General features: G+C 36.2%; 1 protein-coding gene across 1 annotated transcript in view; it reads right to left on the bottom strand.

The window, feature by feature from the left end:
- Positions 1-461: 461 nt before the first annotated feature.
- The window catches only part of GTF2F2 (general transcription factor IIF, polypeptide 2, 30kDa), a 126,889-nt gene continuing 105,186 nt past the window's right edge, over positions 462-22,164 (bottom strand). Inside the window, exons 7-8 of the mRNA XM_004680138.2 lie at positions 18,339-18,482; positions 462-2,813 (exon numbers count right to left, since the gene is read on the bottom strand). Of these exons, the coding sequence (XP_004680195.1) occupies positions 2,694-2,813; positions 18,339-18,482 (264 nt within the window). The 3' untranslated portion in view covers positions 462-2,693. The remainder of the gene's footprint in view (positions 2,814-18,338; positions 18,483-22,164) is intronic.

Below are 22,164 nucleotides of genomic sequence, written 5' to 3'. Positions count from 1 at the left end.
TAACTCATTCTGAGGTTTTTTCTTTTTTTTTTTAACAGGGTTCACTGTAAAGTTATACACTCACCTGGATACAGCTTTAGCAAAAGAACCTTGACATTACCTCTTCATTCTGTGGGTAAGGAAGTCTGGTGGTTGGATACAAGTAGGGATACCAAAGACAAACTTCACCTTTACAACTCTGTCCAGGGTTTCTGCCATTTTTTTAAGCTGGTGGTGGTGGTGGCAGAGGGAGTTCTGGAAAAGTACATTTTGGTATTTATTTCCCCCCAAGAGGAGAATTTTTCAAAATGGGGATCAACCCTCACGATGGTATGTTAGGTAGAAAATGGACATTACTTACCTCTCAGGACTATTTCTGATTAATGAAATAGTATTTTAGAATGTTCAACATACGGCTAAGTACATAAGAGCCTGATAAGCATTTACTATTTTACTGATGTGTATACCAACAGAGATGAAAACATGCTTCAAAGGAAATTTATTCACAAACCATTAAGAACAACTGCAACTCTGCTGAAATCCATAATTCTGCTTATGACACAACAGAGTAAAACCTGTTTCCTTTGTTAAGAATCATCACTTTAGAAGTTACTGTGGCAACATGTAATTTCAAATCTTTCCAATACAGCAAACACAATCCTATTCTACTCTGCCAGCTAAAACATCCTCTAAATGTGAGCACTAGTTAACAATGACATCTATTAAATATGGCCTTGCTGTCCTCATACAACGTGACAAACTGACAAACTGTCAGTCTCCCTTATCAGCCTTCCTCTCAATTGCAGAGCCTAGAAGGGCTCTGATTCCTACTTGCTGATTTGGGGCTGTCAACAGCATATTTATCAGAGCAAGAGAGCTCTGAAATAACAGATAAGGAAACTTTTGTATGGAAGGCTGAGTCTCCTCCATGCCCATGCCTGATAGTCATCCTTTAGCCACTTAGCAGGAATGACCCCAGTCTAGCACCTAAGTTAGTTTATCTTACTCAACTGGTAACAACTGTTTAAGAGACCCAAATAGATATGCTTATGATAAGGTAAAAAGATAACAAGAGAAACCAAAGAAATCAAGTTGAGAGAAGTACTAAAGCACAATGAATTTCAAATGAGACACAGTTGTAACCTGAAATCTCCACTAGCAGCCACCAAGTTCATCGACACAGGCCCTGTTGCCACAGTAACAAAGGCAGGGGAGAGGTGACACAGGTGTGTTTCAGGGCGGGACTACAGATCAGAAAAGACAGAGTTTGGGGATGGTAGATGCTGTGAACCAGAACACGCAGGCATCTGGAATTCTCAGCTCTACATATGTCTTTCACACCAGAACCTGTTTACTTACTGACACTGACCCTCCAGCAGACAAGAAGCAGAAGATAATGGGAGTATGACCTTTGGTTCATATACCAGAACAAGGTAGGATAAGACACAAGTGTGGTGAGGCACATGAGCACTCTCGTTAGTCATGATTTTATCTGAGAATGCAAATATAAACATTTTCTTAGTGCAGTGGCAGGCAACCTTGGGCTTCTGGTGTTTTGCTGCTGAAGATAACACAAAAATATTTATCTTGCTGGACAGTTATTTCCTTGATTTGTTTTAACTACACAACATTTTCTTAAAATGCTGGGCTATGCTACTTCTTTGTTGGATGCATAACAGAAGCAGGTGACAAAATGAACAAGTAAAAAGCAACTTTTCATTGTATTTTGTTGGCTAAGTCTTTTGGTGGTTCTGTTTGTGAGTATGATTTTGGACTGCCTAATAAATAAGATTTGGGACTAGAAAAAATTAACCATGGACATATAATTGCTTTTATTTAAAATTAGCTAAAAAAAGAAAGACTTGAGAAACAACCAACCCCCCGTAATTGACAACCTTTTTGCTTATACAACATCAACTTCACCCCTCAGTTGGCTTCAGCAGTCATGTGACAGTCAGTACATGCCTGCTGAGTGGGCAATAAAATCCTGAGGCAAAATGAGTCCTGAAGAGCTTGAGATCTGGATGGGGAACACGTATCTTGGATTTCTGGAAAAATACTTCATTTCTAATTACTTTAAAAGCAAACACTGCTAACCATGATTTTTTCCTCCCCATCTCTCATGTCATCATCATTAGGGTAAAATAAGCTAACAAGAAAAACTGCCATCTTAGTACAAACACAAATGCTCTCCTTTCACTCATGTATGTGAATGTGAAACATGATTACCTGTAAAAAAAAATAAAGACAGACAGCTTTGTTCTTTGACAGTTTCAGAGTAAGGAATTTTGGCTTTTTATTCCTTGTAAAAGTTTCTTAATTGACTACTTTTCTTGCTATGTCACCTACTTTGGATCTATATTACCTCAACTCCTCATAGATAAAACAAGGAGACTTCATTTGGAAAATATTCCCTAATTTTACATTTTAAAAATTAGTACTTAAAAAAGAAAACACCTCCTAATCCCCCAACCCTAACTCTATTATGAATAATCTGTTTTAATACAGGCTAAGTCTATAATAAATGCTTTTTTTTCTCCTCCAAAAACATTAAGTAACTTTACAAGAATTACTGATTTAAACAATTTAGCCAGATAAATGAAAGTACCAGTCATTTTACCCCATAACAGATGGTGCTCAAGAATTCAAGTATCAGTGCTGTTTGCTTAGTACATCGTTCTTCAGTTGTTCTGTCAGCAAGCTGCTTAGCCTCCTTAGTCATTCTTTTCTTCTACTTGATAATGTCTGTACTCTGGCTTGAGTTCCCATGTGTTTTTGTGGATCCCTTTTACATTCTGAGTACCAATTTCATTCAAGATTTCCTTCAAGTAGGTCTAAAAAAGAAAAAACAACAACAACAACAAATCTATGCGATCATGAAGGCAGGAAACTAACTTTATTTTTTAAAGATTTATTTATTTGTGCATACAGAACTGGGGTGCAGGCTAGAGGCTCAGGGGTGGTGAGAGGCTTCACCAGAGACAGAGTGGGGAGCAAAACAGGCAGATAGACTAAGTACACTGCTGAGGGGAGCAGCGGGCGGGTCAGGAGAGGTCTGCCACGCCATGTGGTCACCTCTGGGGCAGGTGGGGATCGAACTCATGCGGAAATGGCTTTAGCTTCCTAGTGCTGTATTTTAACCCGCTGCGCCACCAAGGAGGGCCAGGAAGCTAATTTTAAATAAAATGATAGCTAAAGTACATTTACAAGTCATAAAAATCATTATCTTGAAAGCTAAACAAGATCCCTCTATGAGAAGTTCAAGGAACTGGCTCTTGGTCCTATATATGGAACATTAAGACAGCTGTGTTAAATAACCAGACTGAATATCAGCAACTTGGAAGCTTAAACAAGTCAAGGTGAACATACACAATAAATTACTGGAGTCCAGTGTTTACTAAGATGTTACCATATGCCAAGTGTAACATACCCGTGAGGCCTATAGTCTCACTCAGTTCACAGATAGGGTTTTTCTGGATGGGAATCAGTCATTTCAGAAGCAGTAGCATACCAAAAAAAAAAAAAAAAAGACACATATTTGGGGCAGTAATATTCTATGAAGCAAGTTGACAACAGGTTTCTAGAATTCTCTGTTCTAAGGTAAGAGTTGTCAGAGCACTTAGTTTCCCAGCATACACAGAAATTATTGTTTGGGCTTTCTATCATTTGCATCTTGGGCTGGCTTGCTTAACCAGATAAGGGATAAGAAATGATAGGATGTGCTACAGTTCTTGTGTTTGGCTCCTCCAAAAGAAAAAAAGGATTAACAGAGGAGGAAAGAACTTTGTATTTTCGTACTTTAGATCCCTGAGAGTTTTATTAGACATTATTTATCAAATGATTACTATATTCATGCAAATGACAGCTGCAAAAACTAATACTGGGCCCTCCCTGGTGGTTGAAAGGAGTTATGTCCCAGCACTATCAAGCTATCAACAGCCACTGCAACATGAGTTTGACCCCAGGCTGGGGAGGTGACCCACATGGCCTGACAGACCTCGCCTGTCTTGCCTGCTATTTTCCTCAGCAGTTTATTTCAGTCTATCTGCTTGCTCTGCTCCCCGCTCTATCTTTGGTGAATCCTCTTGCCCCTTGTACCATTGGCCAATACCCCTCTTGTATGTATAAATAAATAAATAAATAAAATAAATCTTAAACAAAACAAAACAAAAAACAAGTCCCTCCCTGGTGGCACAACAGGTTAAAGCATAGCACTAAGAAGCTAAAGCCACTTCAGTGTGAGTTCGATCCCCGTCCGGGAGGTGACCCAGATGGCTCAGCAGACCTTTTCTGACCTGCCCGCTGCTCCCCTCAGCAGTGTACTTTGTCAGTCTGCCTGTTCTGCTCCCTACTCTGTCTTTGGTGAATCCTCTCACCGCCCCTGCACCTCTGGCCTGTACCCCAGTTCTGTATGCAAAAATCCTCAAATAAATACATCTCAAAAAATTTTATTTATTTATTTATTTATTTATTCGTACAGAACTGGGGTACAGGCCAGAGATGTGGAGGGTGAGGGGATTCACCAGAGACAGAGTGGGGTGCAGAACAGGCAGTTCGACGAAGTACACTGCTAAGGGGAGCAGCGGGCGGGTCACGAGAAGTCTGCCACGCCATGTGGATCTCCTCTGGGGCAGGCGGGAATTGAACTCATGCGGAAGTGGCTTAAGCTTCTTAGTGCTGTGCTTTAGCCTGCTGCGCCACCAGGGAGGGCCAAATAAATAAATTTTTATAAAACAAACAATTACTAAACCTCACCTTTGCTTGCCAGTACCCAAGGCTAAAAAAAAAGCATTCCACTTTAAGTTGACCAATATGAATTACAGTACTTTCTTTCTTTTTTGGAAGAAAAAAAAAATCACATGATTTAGAAAAACTACTCTAATGATAATCTTTGTGTATAGTTTTCAAAGAATGAGTGAAGTCATCCCATTGACAGAAGATGTACCATTCTTTAAATTCATTGAAAACACACCATTAATTAGAAAAAAGATTAAGAAGCTCTTAACTATGTAGTAGTTAAGGCAGAAGCCTTCTTGAGTGTGGTGGTACTATCAGAACCTGAAAGGGAGCCTGTTAAATAAGTACCACCTTAGATTCAGCAAGACAAAATCTCTGGGGATGGGAATCTGGATTTTCACAAGCGCCTGGGGGCTCTGACTTAATATATAGCATCTGCTTAAGGATTCTCAGTTCTTTACACTCCAGGATCCTCCAGCCCTCAGTCTATTGCTTAGTTTTTGTGCCTCACCACGGCTGGAGACTGTGCGGTAACCAATGCCACCTTACACTGAAAAAAAGGTTCTACCGTTTAAAGCCTTCAGTTACAGGACAGCCTGTCACCTAGACATGGGAACCACACACAGGTTCTTACTACGGTTCTGGAGGGCTGGCTGGAGTGGCTGTCCCATTCCTCAGTCAGGCCCAGCAGGTGGCAGCAATGACTCAAGTGAGCCCTGGGTTTCCCCAGGAGGTGGCTTGCCTGCCTCCCACACCTTTCTTTTCCAGCGGGCTTCACGAAAGGATCCGCGTGGATGAATAAGCATCAAGGCTTGAGACATCCAGGTTGTATGCATGTCTGCCAGCTACTACTTCAAGTCACATTTTTAAAAAGTGGGATGCGGTCCATGAACTACTTTCCAACCTAAAAGGATTTGTAAATGAGAAATGATGGATTGGGTACATTTGATTTTCAGTTTGATGCCAGGAATGACATCTTTGTAAAATTCCAAAGAATGGCTTACTGTGTGCACAATCATATACTGTGGGTACATTGCAATGGGTCAAAAATGACAAGCGCAATCCTAGGTACACTGTGGTGGCATCACAGAAGCTCTCTTGACCTCAGGTCTTAGTGGGCCAATTAGTCATCTAGATATAGAACCTGAAGCCCCTAATGGGGTAAAGGCAAAAAGTACTCAGAGTGTGCAGATTCAGTTGCATTCATGTGTCTAGCCCATCCTCATTTTGTTAAATGAGTATAATGTAGCCATGGAGTATTTTATCTTTTATGATGATGTCATTTCATTTTCCTTTTTAATAATAAGAAAGCACCAAGATGGTCACACTGTTAATTGGTCAGGTAACAATATGGGATTAGAGTTGCAGTGTCCAGCTATGGCACATAATTTTTTGGGGGTGGGGGTGGGAGTAGGGGCAAACTTCCTGGAGCTTTAGGATATTCCAAACTGCAACCGAAGACCATTTTACTCATTTAACCAAATGCATTACCCAGGTATAAAGCATTAGCAGGGAAAGTAGTAATGACAGGGAGAAATAAAGTCAGCAACTCCACAAAAGAAAGACATTAGGTCGGAAACAGTAGGATTATGTTATTTCTGTCTAAAATTTAAAAATGACTTCTTCCCCTTTGGCTTCTAGGTTTGATTCAAACTTCTTTGCAGCCTCCATTCAGTTCTGCATTTGCCTTTGATCTCATCTTTTGTACTTACATGCTTTGCTATTTCTGTCTGTACACATACTGCATCTGTTGACCCCTTTCCATGTATGTTTATCTCCTGCCCTCAAATCGAAACTCTTCATCCTTTAAGACCAGGCTCAAATGTCACTTTTTCAGAAGACTTTCCCTAACATCCCCACCTCTTAGATTTACATTTCACACAGTCTTTTACACTGTAATCCTTTATTTACACATCTATCTCTTCTATCAAACTAGGTGTTCCTGTTACTGTGCCTGCACAGCACAGCAGCTCAGTGCACTAGTGTTGAATGAACAGGGTTGCTTAAATGTTAAAAAGGGAGCTAAGAGGATTGGGCAGATTAGGGCTGAGCTTGAGGCCCATAGGACTGTGGTAACTCTAGTTCTTTTCATTTTTAGAACTCAGACTCTAACTAGGCTTATAGGGCAATAAATGACCCAATTTGAGAAATATGTTTCCTGATTATATTATACCTCTGAATTTGAATGAGTCTTACTGCTAAAAATCTGTATTATAATTCTAAAACATTATGATAACAATTAAGGAGGAAATTTTCAAAGTTCTAACAGGATTGGAGGTTAACTGCTAATTTAATTTTCCTTGAAGAAAATATATTTACTTAAATATTTATTCTAGCACTCCACAATGTGGCAGGTAGAGTGGCACACAGTCTTTATCCTCACAGAACTCATAGTTTAAGACTAGGGGGTCTGTATGTGTGGAGAGACAGAGGCATGCAAGCAGGCTATTATGAAATAAAGCAGCATAATAATACATATATTATACGGGATATTACTGGAATACTCTGAAGGGGTAACTAACTAATCTAGCCTGAGTCAAGAGGTTAGGTTTTTGAAGATGAATATTTGATCATTTGAATTGAATAGCAATTCTGTGTAGAGACCAAGAGAAACAAATTCTCCTCTATTTATTCTAAACAGTGAATGACTTTTCAATTTAATTCTTTGCCTGACTACCTATATTTTAGACAAAGAACTCCAGAACTGAGTAGATTTCCTTTATGTTACACAGAATTGGAAAGATTTCTCATTACAGACTTTGTGCAGTGTTGCAAAATAAGATCTGAATAAATTAGCTTAGGTCCAATTAATTGCTCATCAAAAAATGTGTGGGAGAATATTTACAGCAAATCTGATTGTGGGGGTAAAAAGAGGCAGATCATTACAGTTTCCTTGGAAGGAAAAAACAAAGCATATACATGACCAGAGAGGTCAAGTGATTAGGGCATAGTTTCCATTTGTGGGTCAAGATAAAACTGTTGTTTGTGGTCTAAGTCAGAAAGGCACAGAGCAGAGTCCCAAGACCAAGACAAAAAGAGTCACGAGGCACAGCAGCCAACTGGTTTGGTCTTTTTTTTCTCCTCCTCCCTTCCCTCCACTCCCTATCATTTCTCATATCGCCTTTTACTTTTGCTGCTCTGTTAACAAAATGAATAATTTATCTGCACTTCATTTTCTTACAAAATTCAGCGATAAAACATTACATACACACATAATAAATCAACTATATCTAAATTCCTAGAGGTTGATCAAAAACAAGTATTTTTGATTGAAAGTTGATTACTAAGAAATAATACCTCGGGTAAGCTATTAATATGACCCAACTAGGCTTCTAGGTACAAAACCCCCCCACCCCCCCAAATGTTGGGCTGAATACATAACATACAAATCTAAATCAAAGATGGCACTGGCTAATACCGTTACCTAGGGAAATCACCATATCCTCTTTATAAAGTGAATGACTGGTAAGAAGGCATTATCCATTCTCTGACAATTCAAAGTATCACTTTGTGTGTTTTTATGTGATTGTGACTCCTTTAAGCAAGGCCAATAGAAGAAAGGAATTACAGGAAAAGATATTAGAGACTCCAAAGCACAAAAGCCTGTCACTTAAAAAATATACAAACTACACATTAAGCATGAGCTGTGAACAAAGGCAACAGATGTTTCCCTTCTTTAGACAGAAAACTGTGAACAGGAGAAGGAAGGAGATGCTGGGGAATTGTCTAGAACATAGGCCATTCTCAGCATTCTTTTCTTCTTCTGGTTTCAATTCCTCCTCTTTCCTACTAAACTCTGCTCTACTGGCTACATTCTTGCCTTTGTGGAACTAAGTATTATATAGATAGGAAAGTAGATAATAAAATGGTGAAGGCACAAATATTTAACCCAACTTCTGAAAAAGCAATTTATTACTACATTAGCATTTGTGTGCTGGTAAATCATCTCATTTTATCTGTCTGGCACTGACAAATGCCATATATGTGAGTTTGCTTTCTTTGTATGCTAAGCATAACATAACCTTGGAAAATTGTAAGGTATACCAAAGCTGGGATATATGGGGTGATCTCCAATTGGGAAAAACTATACACATGCAATGAATTTTTAAAGGCTTAACTAGGAAACTGCAATTAAGTATTTAAAATTTAATAAATAAAATTTAAAAATTCCTTTTAAAAATCACATGAATTTTTGCCTTGAAAACCATGGCAACTATCTATTAGAACATTTGTTGTGGGGGGGCAGGGTTTTGAATGTACAAAATATAAGAAGATATCAACTGGCACAGTTATTGGCTACTTAATATTACTGCTATAAATTAAATGGCAAGCAAAGAGATTCTGTAGGTGTATATTTTATCAATAACGAATTTTCAGTAAATCAGTATTCTTGATGGTAAAGCATTATTTGCCCTTAAAATATTTATAAAAGAGAGAGAATTTTGCATTACAGCAATAGCAGTGTTTGCTAAGGAATAAAAAAAGAATTGATGATACCCTGGTCATTCCTCCAGTTGCCAAGGGACCCGGCAATTCAATTTCCAAAAGAATACGAACATGTTCACACACAAACCTGTACACAATATTCATAACAGCTTTATTCATAATAGCTAAAAAGTGAAAACAATTCAAATGGCCACTCGTGGACAAATTGATAAACAAAATGTGGTCTATGCCCTTGTTGTTCTACTTGGATATAAAAAGAAATGGAATTTCTGGTATATATCACAATAGGGATGAGACTTGAAAATATGCCTAAATGAAAGAAGCCAGTAGTCTATGATGCTATCGTAGGAAATGTTCAGAACTGGCAAATTTATAGAGACTCAAAGTAGAAGATAAGTGGTTGCCTAGGTTAGAAGTGATCAGGGAAAAGAAGAATGATCACTAAAGGGTATGGAGTTTCTTTATGAGATGAAGAGAATGTTCTAAAATGGCAACAATCGTTATATAACTCTGAAGACATTAAAATCCACTGAACTACATACTTTTAAAAATGTATAATTTGAACTGAAAATAAAGGCTTTAAATTGGATGGGGGAGAATTCTTTAGTGCATAAAACAAATTGAGAGGACACAATTTTTTTATTATTAATTATCACAAGTAAAGTAACATTTCCAATTAGCAGTGGCCTAAACCCTATATATCAGACCATATGTACTGGAAAATACAATGGAATTAGAATTATCCGTCTTGGGACATTCTAGAAAGAAGGAATGGCACTATAACGCTGAGCTGAACTGAACTGAACTGAAGAGGGCCCTTCAGGCTGGTATTACAATGTCTTCTGCCAACAGGCTGTTCTGTGGTATAATATCTCAATTCCCCTGCTGAGAGAAATAAGAGGCTTCGAACACTCACCCCAATCCACAGAGTAATGTTTTCTCTAATGCAGAGATCAGGGCAAAGAAAAATATTTCTTTCCTGAGACAATTTCTATAAGGATGGAAAGCCTAAAAAGCCTCCTAGTATCTTCAGGTACTAAATAAAGAAATCAGAAGGCAGTTAATAAGCTTAGAAACTTACTTTATCTCTCTTTAAAATCAAGTAAGTCTGTAAGGGTTGAGAAGGAGATATTAAGGGTAATAGCATTTTTCAGATTAAAAAAATTTGTAACTTACTGCCTAATTAAAAATTATATGTAAATTTTATGAAAACTGCCTAATTTTGTCTACTGGTTGCCTGCATTAGATATGTAACATACAATTGGTATGTCCACCCCAAATTTTACCTCATTTAGAAATAGGGTAAAAAAGAATACGGAATCAGATTATATAATAAATTAAAAGAAAAAATGTTACTACCCCACAATAAAACTGGTAGTAGATTTTTCAGTTACTAGAACCTTTTTAAAGAAAGTATTAAAATTTCATAATTGTGGTTAAATTTCATCATTTATATTCAACATAGTTAATAATTTATTCTAGTACAAATTTAATATTCTAAACTTTAAATTAAGGTTCCTCTTTATAAATTAGCAAATAACTATTTTTTTTAAATAGATCTCTCAAAAAGGGTATCTAATTAATATGCTCTGTTGGGAAATTAATCTTTTTAATTATAGTCGTACTATTCAAAAATAAAATTCTCTATGTAGGGAAAATGAAAAGAAAACTGAAAGGGAATACATGAACAAAAAGAAAATAACAAAGATTCAGGGGGAAAAAGGAAAAGTAAGTACGTAAATTTGAAAATGAGCTATAAATATTAAGCATACATCTTTTCAACAAATGAGGACACCAAAGTTGCAGGACACAAAATCAATAAATACACAAAAGTCCATAGCATTTTATATACAAATAATGAACAAGAAGCAAAAGAAATTAAGAAAATTGCTCCATTTATAAATACTTTAAAAAAAAGTAAATATCCTGGAATCAATATAACAAAGGAGGTAAAAGATCTATCCAATGGGAATTACAGATGTTATTAAAGGACTTAAACAGTGACCTAAGGAAAAGGAAAACGTATTGTGAATGAGGAGAATCAATGTAATCAAAAGGACTACATTGCCTAAAATGATACATAAATTTAATGCAAGCCCGAACAAAATCCTAGCAATATTTTCCAAAGAAATTGAACAAAAACACTGAAAATTATGTATAACTACTAAAAGTCCTGAATTGCAAAAACAATCAAGAAAAAAAGGAGAAAAATGGAAGTACCATATTATTTGACTTCAAACTTTATCAGAAAGTAACTTTATTAAAAACAACATGTGGGCCCTCCCTGGTGGTGCAACAGGTTAGGACACAGCACTGCAAGCTGGCTGCAGCCACCTCAGTGTGAGTTTGATCCCCGACCCGGGAGGTGATCCACGTGGAGTGGCAGACCTCTCCTGACCAGCCCGCTGCTCCCCTCAGCAGTGTACTTCCTCGATCTGCCTGTTCTGCTCCCCACTCTGTCTCTGGTGAATCCTCTCATCACCCTTGAACCTCTGACCTGTACCCCAGTTCTGTATGAATAAATTAATAAAATCTTAAAAAAAAAAACACAACAACATGCAACTGACACAAAAAAAGTCATGGGACCAATGGAACAGAGTTCTAGGTCCAGAAATAAACCTATACATAAACCTGCACCTAATCTATGGTAAACCATCCATGACCATACAATAAGAAAAATGTAGTTTTTTTTTTTTTTAAATAAATGGTGTTGGGAAAATTGGAATGCTACATGTAAAACTCTCTAATACAATATACATAATAAGGTCCAAATGAATTAAAGATTTAGATGTAAGACCTGCAAAAATAAAATACATAGGAAAATTTGATGATAACATTTCACAATGACAGCAATAAGCTACTGGAATTACTTCAATTTAAAAAGTTTCTCTATAGAAAAAGAAAATAGAAGATATTTAAACACAAATCCTACTGACTGTGAAGTTATTTTTACACAGTATATAATTGACAAGGGGTTAATATCCAATAGATGTAAAAATCTGATACCATTCAACAATAAAGAGCCAAATAACCCAATAAACAAATGGGCCACAGATATAAAGACACAGCTCACTAAAGGGGATATCCAGGAAGGCAAAAAGACATGAAGCGAAAGCTCGTTGTCACTCCTAATAAGAGATGGAGATTAAATTACAGTGAGCTATTACCTCATACTCATGAGAATGGCACATATCAAAAAGACCCCAACATCAACTGCTGGAGAGGATGCAGAAAATGGAATCCTGTAACAGTGCTAATGAGAATGTGATCTGGAAAGCAACCTGGATTTAGCTTAAAAAATTAAAAACATAAATACCATATGATCCAACTATCCCACACTTGGGCATAAATCTACAGAATATGCAACCACTGACAAAATTTGTATGCTCTACAATATTCACAGCAGTGATATTTATAAAAGCTAGTACATGGAAGCAGCCTAAATGGCCTTCAATAGACAAATGGACCAAAAGGATGCAGTTCATACATACTATGGAATATTAGATAACTACAGAAAAGATGAAATGCAGTCATTTTCAACAAAATCGAGGGAAATTGGGCAGGGGGGGGGAAGGTACACAACAAGGAAAGTTAATGATGAAAACAAATACTGGAATCTATATAACTAACATTCAACAACATAAAACACTTTTAAGTATTAGTGGACATCAGTAAACATCCTGAGGGGCCTGAAGATAGGTGGGGAGGGGAAGAGACAAGGGGACATAAGGTATGGTTAAAGGTGGTCGGGGTTAAAAAAAAAAAAAAAAGCAAAATATTCCTGTTGTTACTTTGGATTAGGAACTGAATAAGCTAAGAAATAGCTTAAATTCCATTCTTTATGTATCTGGTTTGGATTAATTATGATGATTCTTAATAATACAGAAATTACAAAAAGCAGCCCTTCTGAAAGAAATTAGCTTTTTTCCCTTTTTCATTAAAAAGGGGCTCCTACTGATAGTAAAGTATTTTTCTTGCCAGTCCACAGATACATGCATGTGTGTTAGTATGGAAAGGGCAATGTGGTACAAGATATTCCCAGACTGAAGTCTGGACAACTGGGTCAAGCCACTAAAAAACTCCCTTCTTTGGATCTATAATGTAAGAATATTTTCACCTTTAAATTCCTGAATCAATCTCTCTCACACACACATGTAACCAACCTACATTCCTATGTAGGTGTGTCATCGGGAATACACAGGAATACAGATGTTTGATTTCAACAACTTGAGAATGGTGGTGCCACTTGTTGAAATGGAAATTCTGGGGTGGGGAAGTTTAGAAAGGGTATAGAAATCCTTGATCTGAACATACTGAAATTTGAGAGAACAAAAAAAAAAACCCACCTGATTAGATGTTACTAATTGGAACTAGACAGTGTGTCACAAAAGGGGGAGAGGCAGTAGATGTTGGCTGGTAGAATACCCCTACCCTATCCTCTTGGTTAAGGAATAAGCATCAATCTTTTAGGTCAACTACATTTTTTCTGGGGTCTTCACCAAATAATCTGGACAGACACTCTCTTTTTGCTTAAGGATTACCATCTGTGAGGGGCTTCAGGAAGCCATTTTGGCAACCACAGAGCAAGATCCTGTCTAAGAATAAAGACAAAACATTAAGGAGGATAGAATGATGATGAGAAAGGTGGACAGATGATAAGAAATAGTTCTAACTAAACAATATTAGTAGCAAGATCGGGCCATGTCTAAAGCTAGATGCATTCCATCACTTCTCAGCTACTTAAACCAATAATTTTATTTTAGTTAAAGCCAGTCTGAGTTGAATTTCTATTCCCTGCAAACTTAAAGAATCTTAACAATTCACAGATTTATAATAGCATATAATGTAAATAAAAAAAATTTTTTTGGCAGATAATTTTTCAAATTATCCAGCCATTTTATCCTTTTAAAAAGTGTCTTCTGGTCCTCCCTGTTGGCGCAGCGGGTTAAAGCGCTGAACTGAGAAGCTAAAAAAAAGCCACTTCCGCATGAGTTCAATTCCCGCCTGCCCCGGAGGAGACCACATGGCGTGGCAGACCTCTCCTGGCCCGCCCACTGCTCCCCTCAGCAGTGTACTTCGTTGATCTACCTGTTCTGCTCCCCACTCTGTCTCTGGTGAAGCTTCTCACCACCCCTGAGCCTCTGGCCTGTACCCCAGTTCTGTATGTACAAATAAATAAATCTTTAAAAAAAAAAAAAAAAGTGTCTTCTTACATCTACTGATGGCAATTTTTTTTTTTTTTTCTATTCAAGCCTTTCCTTAGGCCTGTCTGGAAACAAACTCTGAGGATTAGGTTAACATTACTAACTGCTGTATTGGCTTTTCAATACAGCAAGTAAGCAACTGTCTATTCAGCACACAGCTAGGAAACTTGAAATATGGGCACCAAATTGCTTCAAAAAACAAAGGCACACAAATCTTTGCCTAGATTGTCCTGTTGACTTGAACTGGGTTTAATAAAGCCATGCAAATTGTTCAATTACATATTCTGAGTTTTAACAATGATTCACTGAATTGACATGATTTGAGACTGCTGGTTCAGAAGAGTCACCTAAGTAAAAGTAGACTTCCCTAAATCCTGACCTAAAAATTGGATGTATAAAGCACAAAGTAATTAGGATGCTTCTTATTAGCAGCACTGATTTTCAATGACACTTCTGAAAGAACTGTAACGCTAACAGAGCACTGGTAAATGGGGAAATGTAGAGAACAAGGTATTAAGAGTTCCAAGTGATCTTGGCAGTTCAGTGTTTCAAAGGGAGCAATTAGATAAACTTTCTAATGGTTTGTATTTTTGAAGGAAATGCTGTATTTGCTTCTATTTTAAATATAAGAAAGCATGAACAAAAAGTAGATATAACACATTCAAGGCAAAAGATCAAAGACCACCAGAGGTGAAATAATAGGCTTCCTTGAACATTTCGCATTAGTGGGGGGAACTTTTCCTTAACTTAAATTGTATGAAACCCTTCTGTAAATGCCTACTTGTGTTCTGACTTTACATTAGTTATCAGAGGTTGGCCTTTTAAAGGGCTTATTTGCCCCTGATGAGTAATTCTACCTCTTTGATTGCACATGCGAGTCACACACTGATGAATGAGAGAAAACGACTAGTTCTACAGATAGTTTCTCTAATCAATAATTTTGCTTCTAGAGTGCAGGTTTTTAAGAAGAACACAGAATGGAAGGAAACTGGAAAAAAACAAGAAAATACTTCAGATCCACTCAGAATATATCAAAAATGAAATTCTAAAGGTCAGGAAGCAGATGGTAATTTAGGAATAAAGGAGTAGTGTTAAAAGCAAAGAGGATGTGATAGAGTGATACATTTCATGGTAAGACATGTCAAAAAAGGCTGTGGGGGCCATCAAAAAATGACAGGCCATTTAAATGCATTTATCAAAGAGCTGGTTAACTGGAATAAGGTTTCTTCTTTTTTGCGGGGCTCAAGATTTTGTTTAATAATAATGCAAATAATATTAGTAAAATACTCTGTAGTTGACAATGCACCTTCCATAAACATTAATAAGAACTCTGTAAACTAGGTATGGAGTCCTTTTAAAACACTTACATATAATTTTATGATATTATAAACATTTAATTTGAATATATTGATAAATTTTATATGATGTCATATGTTAAGTATATTGAATATTGAATAAATAATGTATTAAACATTAAATGTATTTAAGTACCTTGTCCACAACTATTTGGCTAAAAGTAGAGCTGGGTCTTAAATTGTTACCCCCTTATTCCAAATCCAATGCTCTTTCCATCAAACCAGGAAGCCATTCCTGAATCACTAATCATTATGTTATATTGGATTCTTTTACTCTTTTGGTATTTCTCAGACTAAAATCAAATTAATAAGGGTATACTGAAGTCCATTTGTATATACTCATTTATGTTCTATGAACCAAAGGGGACAGTTATTTACATGATCAGATCAGGGCTTTGATGACTTTTTTCTCTAGGCAATAGGATTTCCAACTTAAAAGTTCAAATGTGAGAGGAGACAGAAGGAGGGAAAAAATAGGAGAGGGACAGAATCAGGCTAGAAGGTATCACAAATATAATTTAGTCCAACTCCCTCAAATGATGTAATTTCCTCAGACTCCACTGAGGTAAATGGTAGGACAGGAACCCATCCCGACCACTTCCTGCCCCTCCTGTAGGCAAGGATAGCTGTAGCTCTGGCGACCTTCAGTGTGGTGAAGGCATCCCCACACTTTCTCAAGACTGACTCTTTGTTTCCCATGTCCACCATAAATGACATGAGGCCTGTCAAAATCTGAGTAAAATATGGTGGTTCTTGGATAACATTTCTTTTTTTCAAATTAACCTAACAAAATTTTTGAAATTTCAATAATGCTGTAGAGTACAAGTATGAGTACGAGATGGGAATAATATGCAACACTGCTTTCGAGAAACCTGTGCTTGCCAGGGTAATTTAGTCCCTAAATAATAACATTATTTCATTCTAGATCAGTGGTTTTCTTTAGGGTTCTCAGGCCCTCCATGAGAATCGGACACAGACTATGGGTCTGGCTCCTGAAAAAATGTGTACATTTTTGCATATATTTGGGAGAATACTAGCCCCCTCCATCTACTGACCAAGAATTAAGACACTTATTTTAAGAGATTCTCTGAGTACCAACACACAAGAATCTTAATAACCAAAACTGAGAAAAATACTAGCTTATCACTTTTCTCTGGTATAAAATGAACCAAACTTTAAAAAAGTCATTCCATGTTAAGGCCAGAAATTGCTTTTCCCAGTATCATCTGAAAATTCCTCTACAAATGCCTTTTCCCCCATAATTGTTTTGCATGATTATTTAATGAAGTTATATTGCTTGCATTCTGAGTTTCTGGAATGACCTTTTCACTCATTGACACACACACACACACACACACACAAGGATAAACTTCATTAAAATCAGAAGAAAAACAGCTTACTAATGAATTTTTCTATTTCAATTTTTTTATATAGCTTGGAGTAGACTTTGATGCTTAAAGGAGTGAGGTCATTAAAATGAGTTGGTAATGCTGCAGTATGGCCTTTATTTAAAAAAAGAATCTTTTGGAATTTAATTTCTTAATGAAAAACTGAAAGGCTGAAGTATAACAGTAAAGAAATCTCTGCAAGAGTGGGAAACTATAGTCAACACTGAAGTTTCGTAAACTTCATCATTTCCTCAATTTCTGAATAAGTTAGAAAAAAAATACCAGTTCTTTAATAAACAGTTATTTGATTATGTAAAAGTGTTTTTAAAATTGTTTATCTTTTACCTATTTTAAATCAAGTGAATGGAACCGTTAGAATTCACTTGACAAATAATGACAGCAGATAGAATGAGAAAGGAAGTTAGCTGAAAGGACAGAAAACAAGGATCTCCATTTAAATTTTTAACCTATAAGTAAATACTCCATAATTCAAATTTCTATTTTGAAACAAGTGATGTGAAAAAGTTAAATGGAAGGAAATAAGACTCAGAGGCTGTAAAAGGATTTGGATTCCTTGTTATCAGCATGTTAAATGGATTAGAAATACAATTATTATTAGCAAATAGGTACAAAAATGTGGGAAAATAATAAAAGGATTATTTATAGAATAAACATAAACTTATAAAAATATCAATTACATTTTTTCTTACAAATGGAGAATAGGATAACACAATCACAAATTTAGTAGATCTAAGTTTAAGGGGCCCTACTGCTAGAGGACAGACTCTGACTTAAAAAAAATAATCCAGAGAGAACAGCTTGTAAGGTAGGGATAAACATTCTCACCATGATAGACTATTAGACTCCTTAAAGAATGTGATTCTTCTATAAGGCATCTCTTCAAAGAAAAAGAAGTGGAGCTTTATTGGAAGGAGCTAGGGGGACAAAATAAAGACTAGAAATAAAAAAGCAAAGAATTCAGACTTAACATCTAGGATCCATCAAAAAGAATATAAATCCTTTTCTTCATAGGGTAGGAACTACTGCTTAAATACACTTGAAGGCAAAACAATGAAGTGCAGTTAGAAAAAAAAATGGTTGCATCTTCTCTGGCTAAAATAAAACCAACACCAGCAAAAGTGCATGTATATAATTATATGATGCATTTCCCTTCAGTAGAGCCATGTTAATGAAGCAGGCCATAGTTAAAGGACCAGTGAGAAACATACCACAGGCTGCTTTGTGATGTCCACCAAGTCCTTAAGATTATAATACTGATGTTTCTCAAACGCTGAAAATAGTATGTCTAAAACGTGTTGTTTATCAGCTCGAGCACGTTTTCCATCTTCTTTCTTTTTCCTTTCATATTCAATCTGTGCAAAAAAGAAAAGAAACAAAGGCATCAATTTAACACAGGACTTTGAAACACTGGCATTCTCTTTTTTACATTCAAATAACTATTAGATTTGAAGTTGCAAGGCAGCAGGTTAAAGAGCAATGGTTCAGAAGTTGGGACTATCATTGCTCCCAGGCCTCTCAAGACATGTAAGGTGTTCAGAAAGTATTAAAGCCAATCTGCAAACCATTTTTATTATTTCCTAAAACTTTATGTAATATATCCATTTCCTCCCCACCCACATAGGTTTTCTTTGCCAACTTTATATCAATTCTTTAATTTGTGCTGATCAGAAAGTCTACTCTGCAGTTCTTTTGTTTTTGACTATCCAGTATACAATAAAATCACTTATCTAATAAATATGTTCTGGAAGGGAAAATGAGGGTTTAAAATTGAAATCTGGGGGCAGGCAGGAGGTTATTGGGCAGGTAGAACACTCCAGAAGTGAAAGGTCTAAAAACTACTCATAAAAAGGAAAAAACACAGAGCGCCAAGAAGCCTTTTCTCCATCTTGATTTTGTGAGATCTCCTTGAATGTGTTTCTTTTGTAAAACAATGTATAGTGTTATCATGTGGGGACCATTAAAAATAAACCATTTTTCCTGAAAACATGCAAGTTATGTGCAATAGTTTCAGTTGGTTAAACTTTTAATTAAACAAAACAAAACAAAACTTCAGTTTAATAGAGCATCTGGAATTTGTTTGAGGAGGTATATCCATAAAGTAGCCCACCCAGTAAATAAAGCATTAGCAGACTGAGTGAAAGGTGCCAGAGAACAGTTTCCTGTACATCAACTGGAATAACTGCCTAGGAACTATCTCCCAAAATAATGAAATGCATTTCAAAACTTGCAATTAAATTACAGTAATAGTTCTACCCTCATATAGTAGGCCTATCCTCCACTTGTAACAATAGATTTGTTATTAGAAGCCACACAAGAAGAAAAGACTAACTTGTCTTAATTTTTTTGATGTGTACACTTCAGAAGTAGAACTCAAAATACATTAATCTCTTCTAAACATGTACTATGTGCTTGGCATTGCACTAAGTATAGGGCAAATAAGGTAGTCTCTTTCAAAACTGCTCATGTATTCCAATGCAGAGGGTTTTGAGCATTTCAAAATAGAAATAGTAGTATTAGTAGACCAGGAGTTACCCAGGAAAGATCAACTATGGGCAACTAAAGATTTACTAGAGAAGAGCAGAGTGGCTAAAGGAGTTAGAATTAAGACTGTAACCAAGAAGTGAAAACCAGAGAAACCTATGATTTAGGAAAAATTAAAATCTTCTCAAAATGGAAAAGATAATTTAAAAAAGCATTTAAGGACAAAGGCAAAATACAGAGTCTACCTCAATTTAGAAAGAAAGAAGGCTGCAGTGATAGCAAAGACTGGAAATGATGGACTTGAAGTTCATTCAAGAAAAAGTTTATTTTTCTGGTATCAGAAAAAGGCTAGAACTAAGAAAATGGCTGTGTGATGGCAAAGAACCGAAAAAATCAAGCATGAGGATTTCTGGATCAAAGACAAGATGGTATCATGGACTGCCTTGAGAGATTAATATTTTAAGTCCTGCCTTGTTGACCAATATCTAAAATAAATCACATGTTCTCTGTTTACAGTTGTACTTAATTTGCATGCTAAACCCTCCAACTGCACTGTACTTAAGTGGGTTTCCTTTGCAGTGCCAGTAGAGTCTAGAAAGGGAGTGGGGAATACCAGGTAAGTGTGAGAAAAAGAAACTTAACTTAGGATCTAGAAAAGAGAGGGATGTAGAATCAGACTAAGGAAGAGGGGGCTAGAGTCTATTTCTTTCTCACAGGTTTGAGTGAGATGGGGATTTGATTTAGCCCAAGGCAGCTGGTCCTCAAGAGAAACAACACAAAGCAAGTGGCAACCTAGCAAAAGACAAATGCTGGACTTTGTATTCGCTGTATTGAGCTACAATTGCTGACACTCTGGTCTGCACTCCCTCCTGACTTTAATTTATGCTGACAGAAATGGAAAAAGTTAAATTCAGAAGGTAAGAAAGAGAAGTAAAAGTATATTCAGATTTCACTCTCAGCAGTTTCTTCCTGTATAAAATGATGGGAGAAGATAGGAAGATTAATAGGAAAAATATTTTCAGATGAAACCTCCTGGCAAGGCAAGATGTCCCACTTCTGAGAGGGTACACACTTTACCTGGGAGTAGAAAGAAAAAAAAAATTTTAATACTTGTTTATTTTTACATCATTTTGTGCCTTTTTCCATCTCACTTGTAATCCCTGTGGGCTTCCCACCACCAATTCACTTGTGTGTCATCACCATAGTGCCATGCACTTCCCTTCCCCCTGTTTTTGATCTTATTACTCACTCCACTCCAGCCCTGTAAAATACCTCTGATATATAGTTGTTCATCATTATTATTTTTTAGAAAGAAAAAATTTTAATCAAGTATTTGTTTTCAAGTTGTCCCAACCCCAAATCTAAGTGTCAAATTCAAAAGGGTCTGACACAATGGTAAGAATTTACTATATTATAAATGAATTTAAAAGTTAGTACTGAATATAATATTAAGGGTCAGTTGAAGTTGTGATTAGTAATGTTAATGAGTAGCAAAGTCTAGTTTCTACAAAGATCTATTTCTTATATGTTGGCTTATATATTTCATTGTAAAAAAATACTACATTTAATATTTGTGCTCTCTTAAAGTTAAGGGGAAAACAGACTATAAATCTTTATCTCTGTAAAAGAAATTATTGGAGAAGAAATGACCTTTCTGTGTTAGTGGTGTCTACCAATGGCTCAATACCTGGCGCACTGCAGCCCAGGTATACTTTCAACAAGTGAAATAAAAAAACAAAGGTTTCATCTGAAGACTGAGACATAAATAATAACAATGACAAACAAGGACATGTTATTCCTCACTAGAGAAATCTGAATACTAGAAGGTTAACCCTAGACTTAATTATAAACAAAAAATAAAATGCAAATGTTTCTTTTATGCCCTTAGGGTATGTAATATAGGATAATCTGTGCAAACTGTTTTAAAAACATTTATTTTTGTAGTACAGAAATTGAAAGAGTTAAATCTTTTTTGATAATGTTGAAGACGGGTTTATTTTCCAAATTCCACTCAGTGGTATCAGACAGTCTAATGTACATATAATTATCAAAAAGGGATCTAAATGATTTACTTGGCCATTAAGCTATTAATAACTAATCTTATATTCAAGACAAAGTTAAGGTCCTTGCCACTTTTTACTAAACATAACAGAAGTGATAATGTTAGTATTGTATTTACAACTTTGTGCCATAAAAAATAGTAACCATACAAATGATCTGAAGTAGCCTATTGAAAAGTGAACAGTTTTGAGATGTTATTTTTTCCTCCTCTTTTTGGCTCTTTGGATATTTTGAGTTGTAATGGCACTGTAAGGAAGTGGTACAAGGTAATCAAATATCAACTTGTCAGCAGCTACCACAAAGTATTAAGAAGATAGTTACTGGACAGAACAATTTTTCAGTTATGTGAATTTTAATTACCTATCTTATATCTGCCCCCAATGACCACAGATCATTGTAAAACCAAATGCATAGAAATAAAAGTTAATTCAGAAAGAAATTTTAGGTTTAGTCTCCAGTAACAAATACTTATGAATGCCCCAAAAATATATC

This window comes from Condylura cristata, unplaced genomic scaffold, assembly GCF_000260355.1.
Source record: "Condylura cristata isolate star-nosed mole 26May11 unplaced genomic scaffold, ConCri1.0 scaffold00010, whole genome shotgun sequence".
Taxonomy (NCBI): domain Eukaryota; kingdom Metazoa; phylum Chordata; class Mammalia; order Eulipotyphla; family Talpidae; genus Condylura; species Condylura cristata.
Note: the sequence above shows the minus strand (reverse complement) of the source record. Positions and strands in the feature narration are given on the sequence as shown.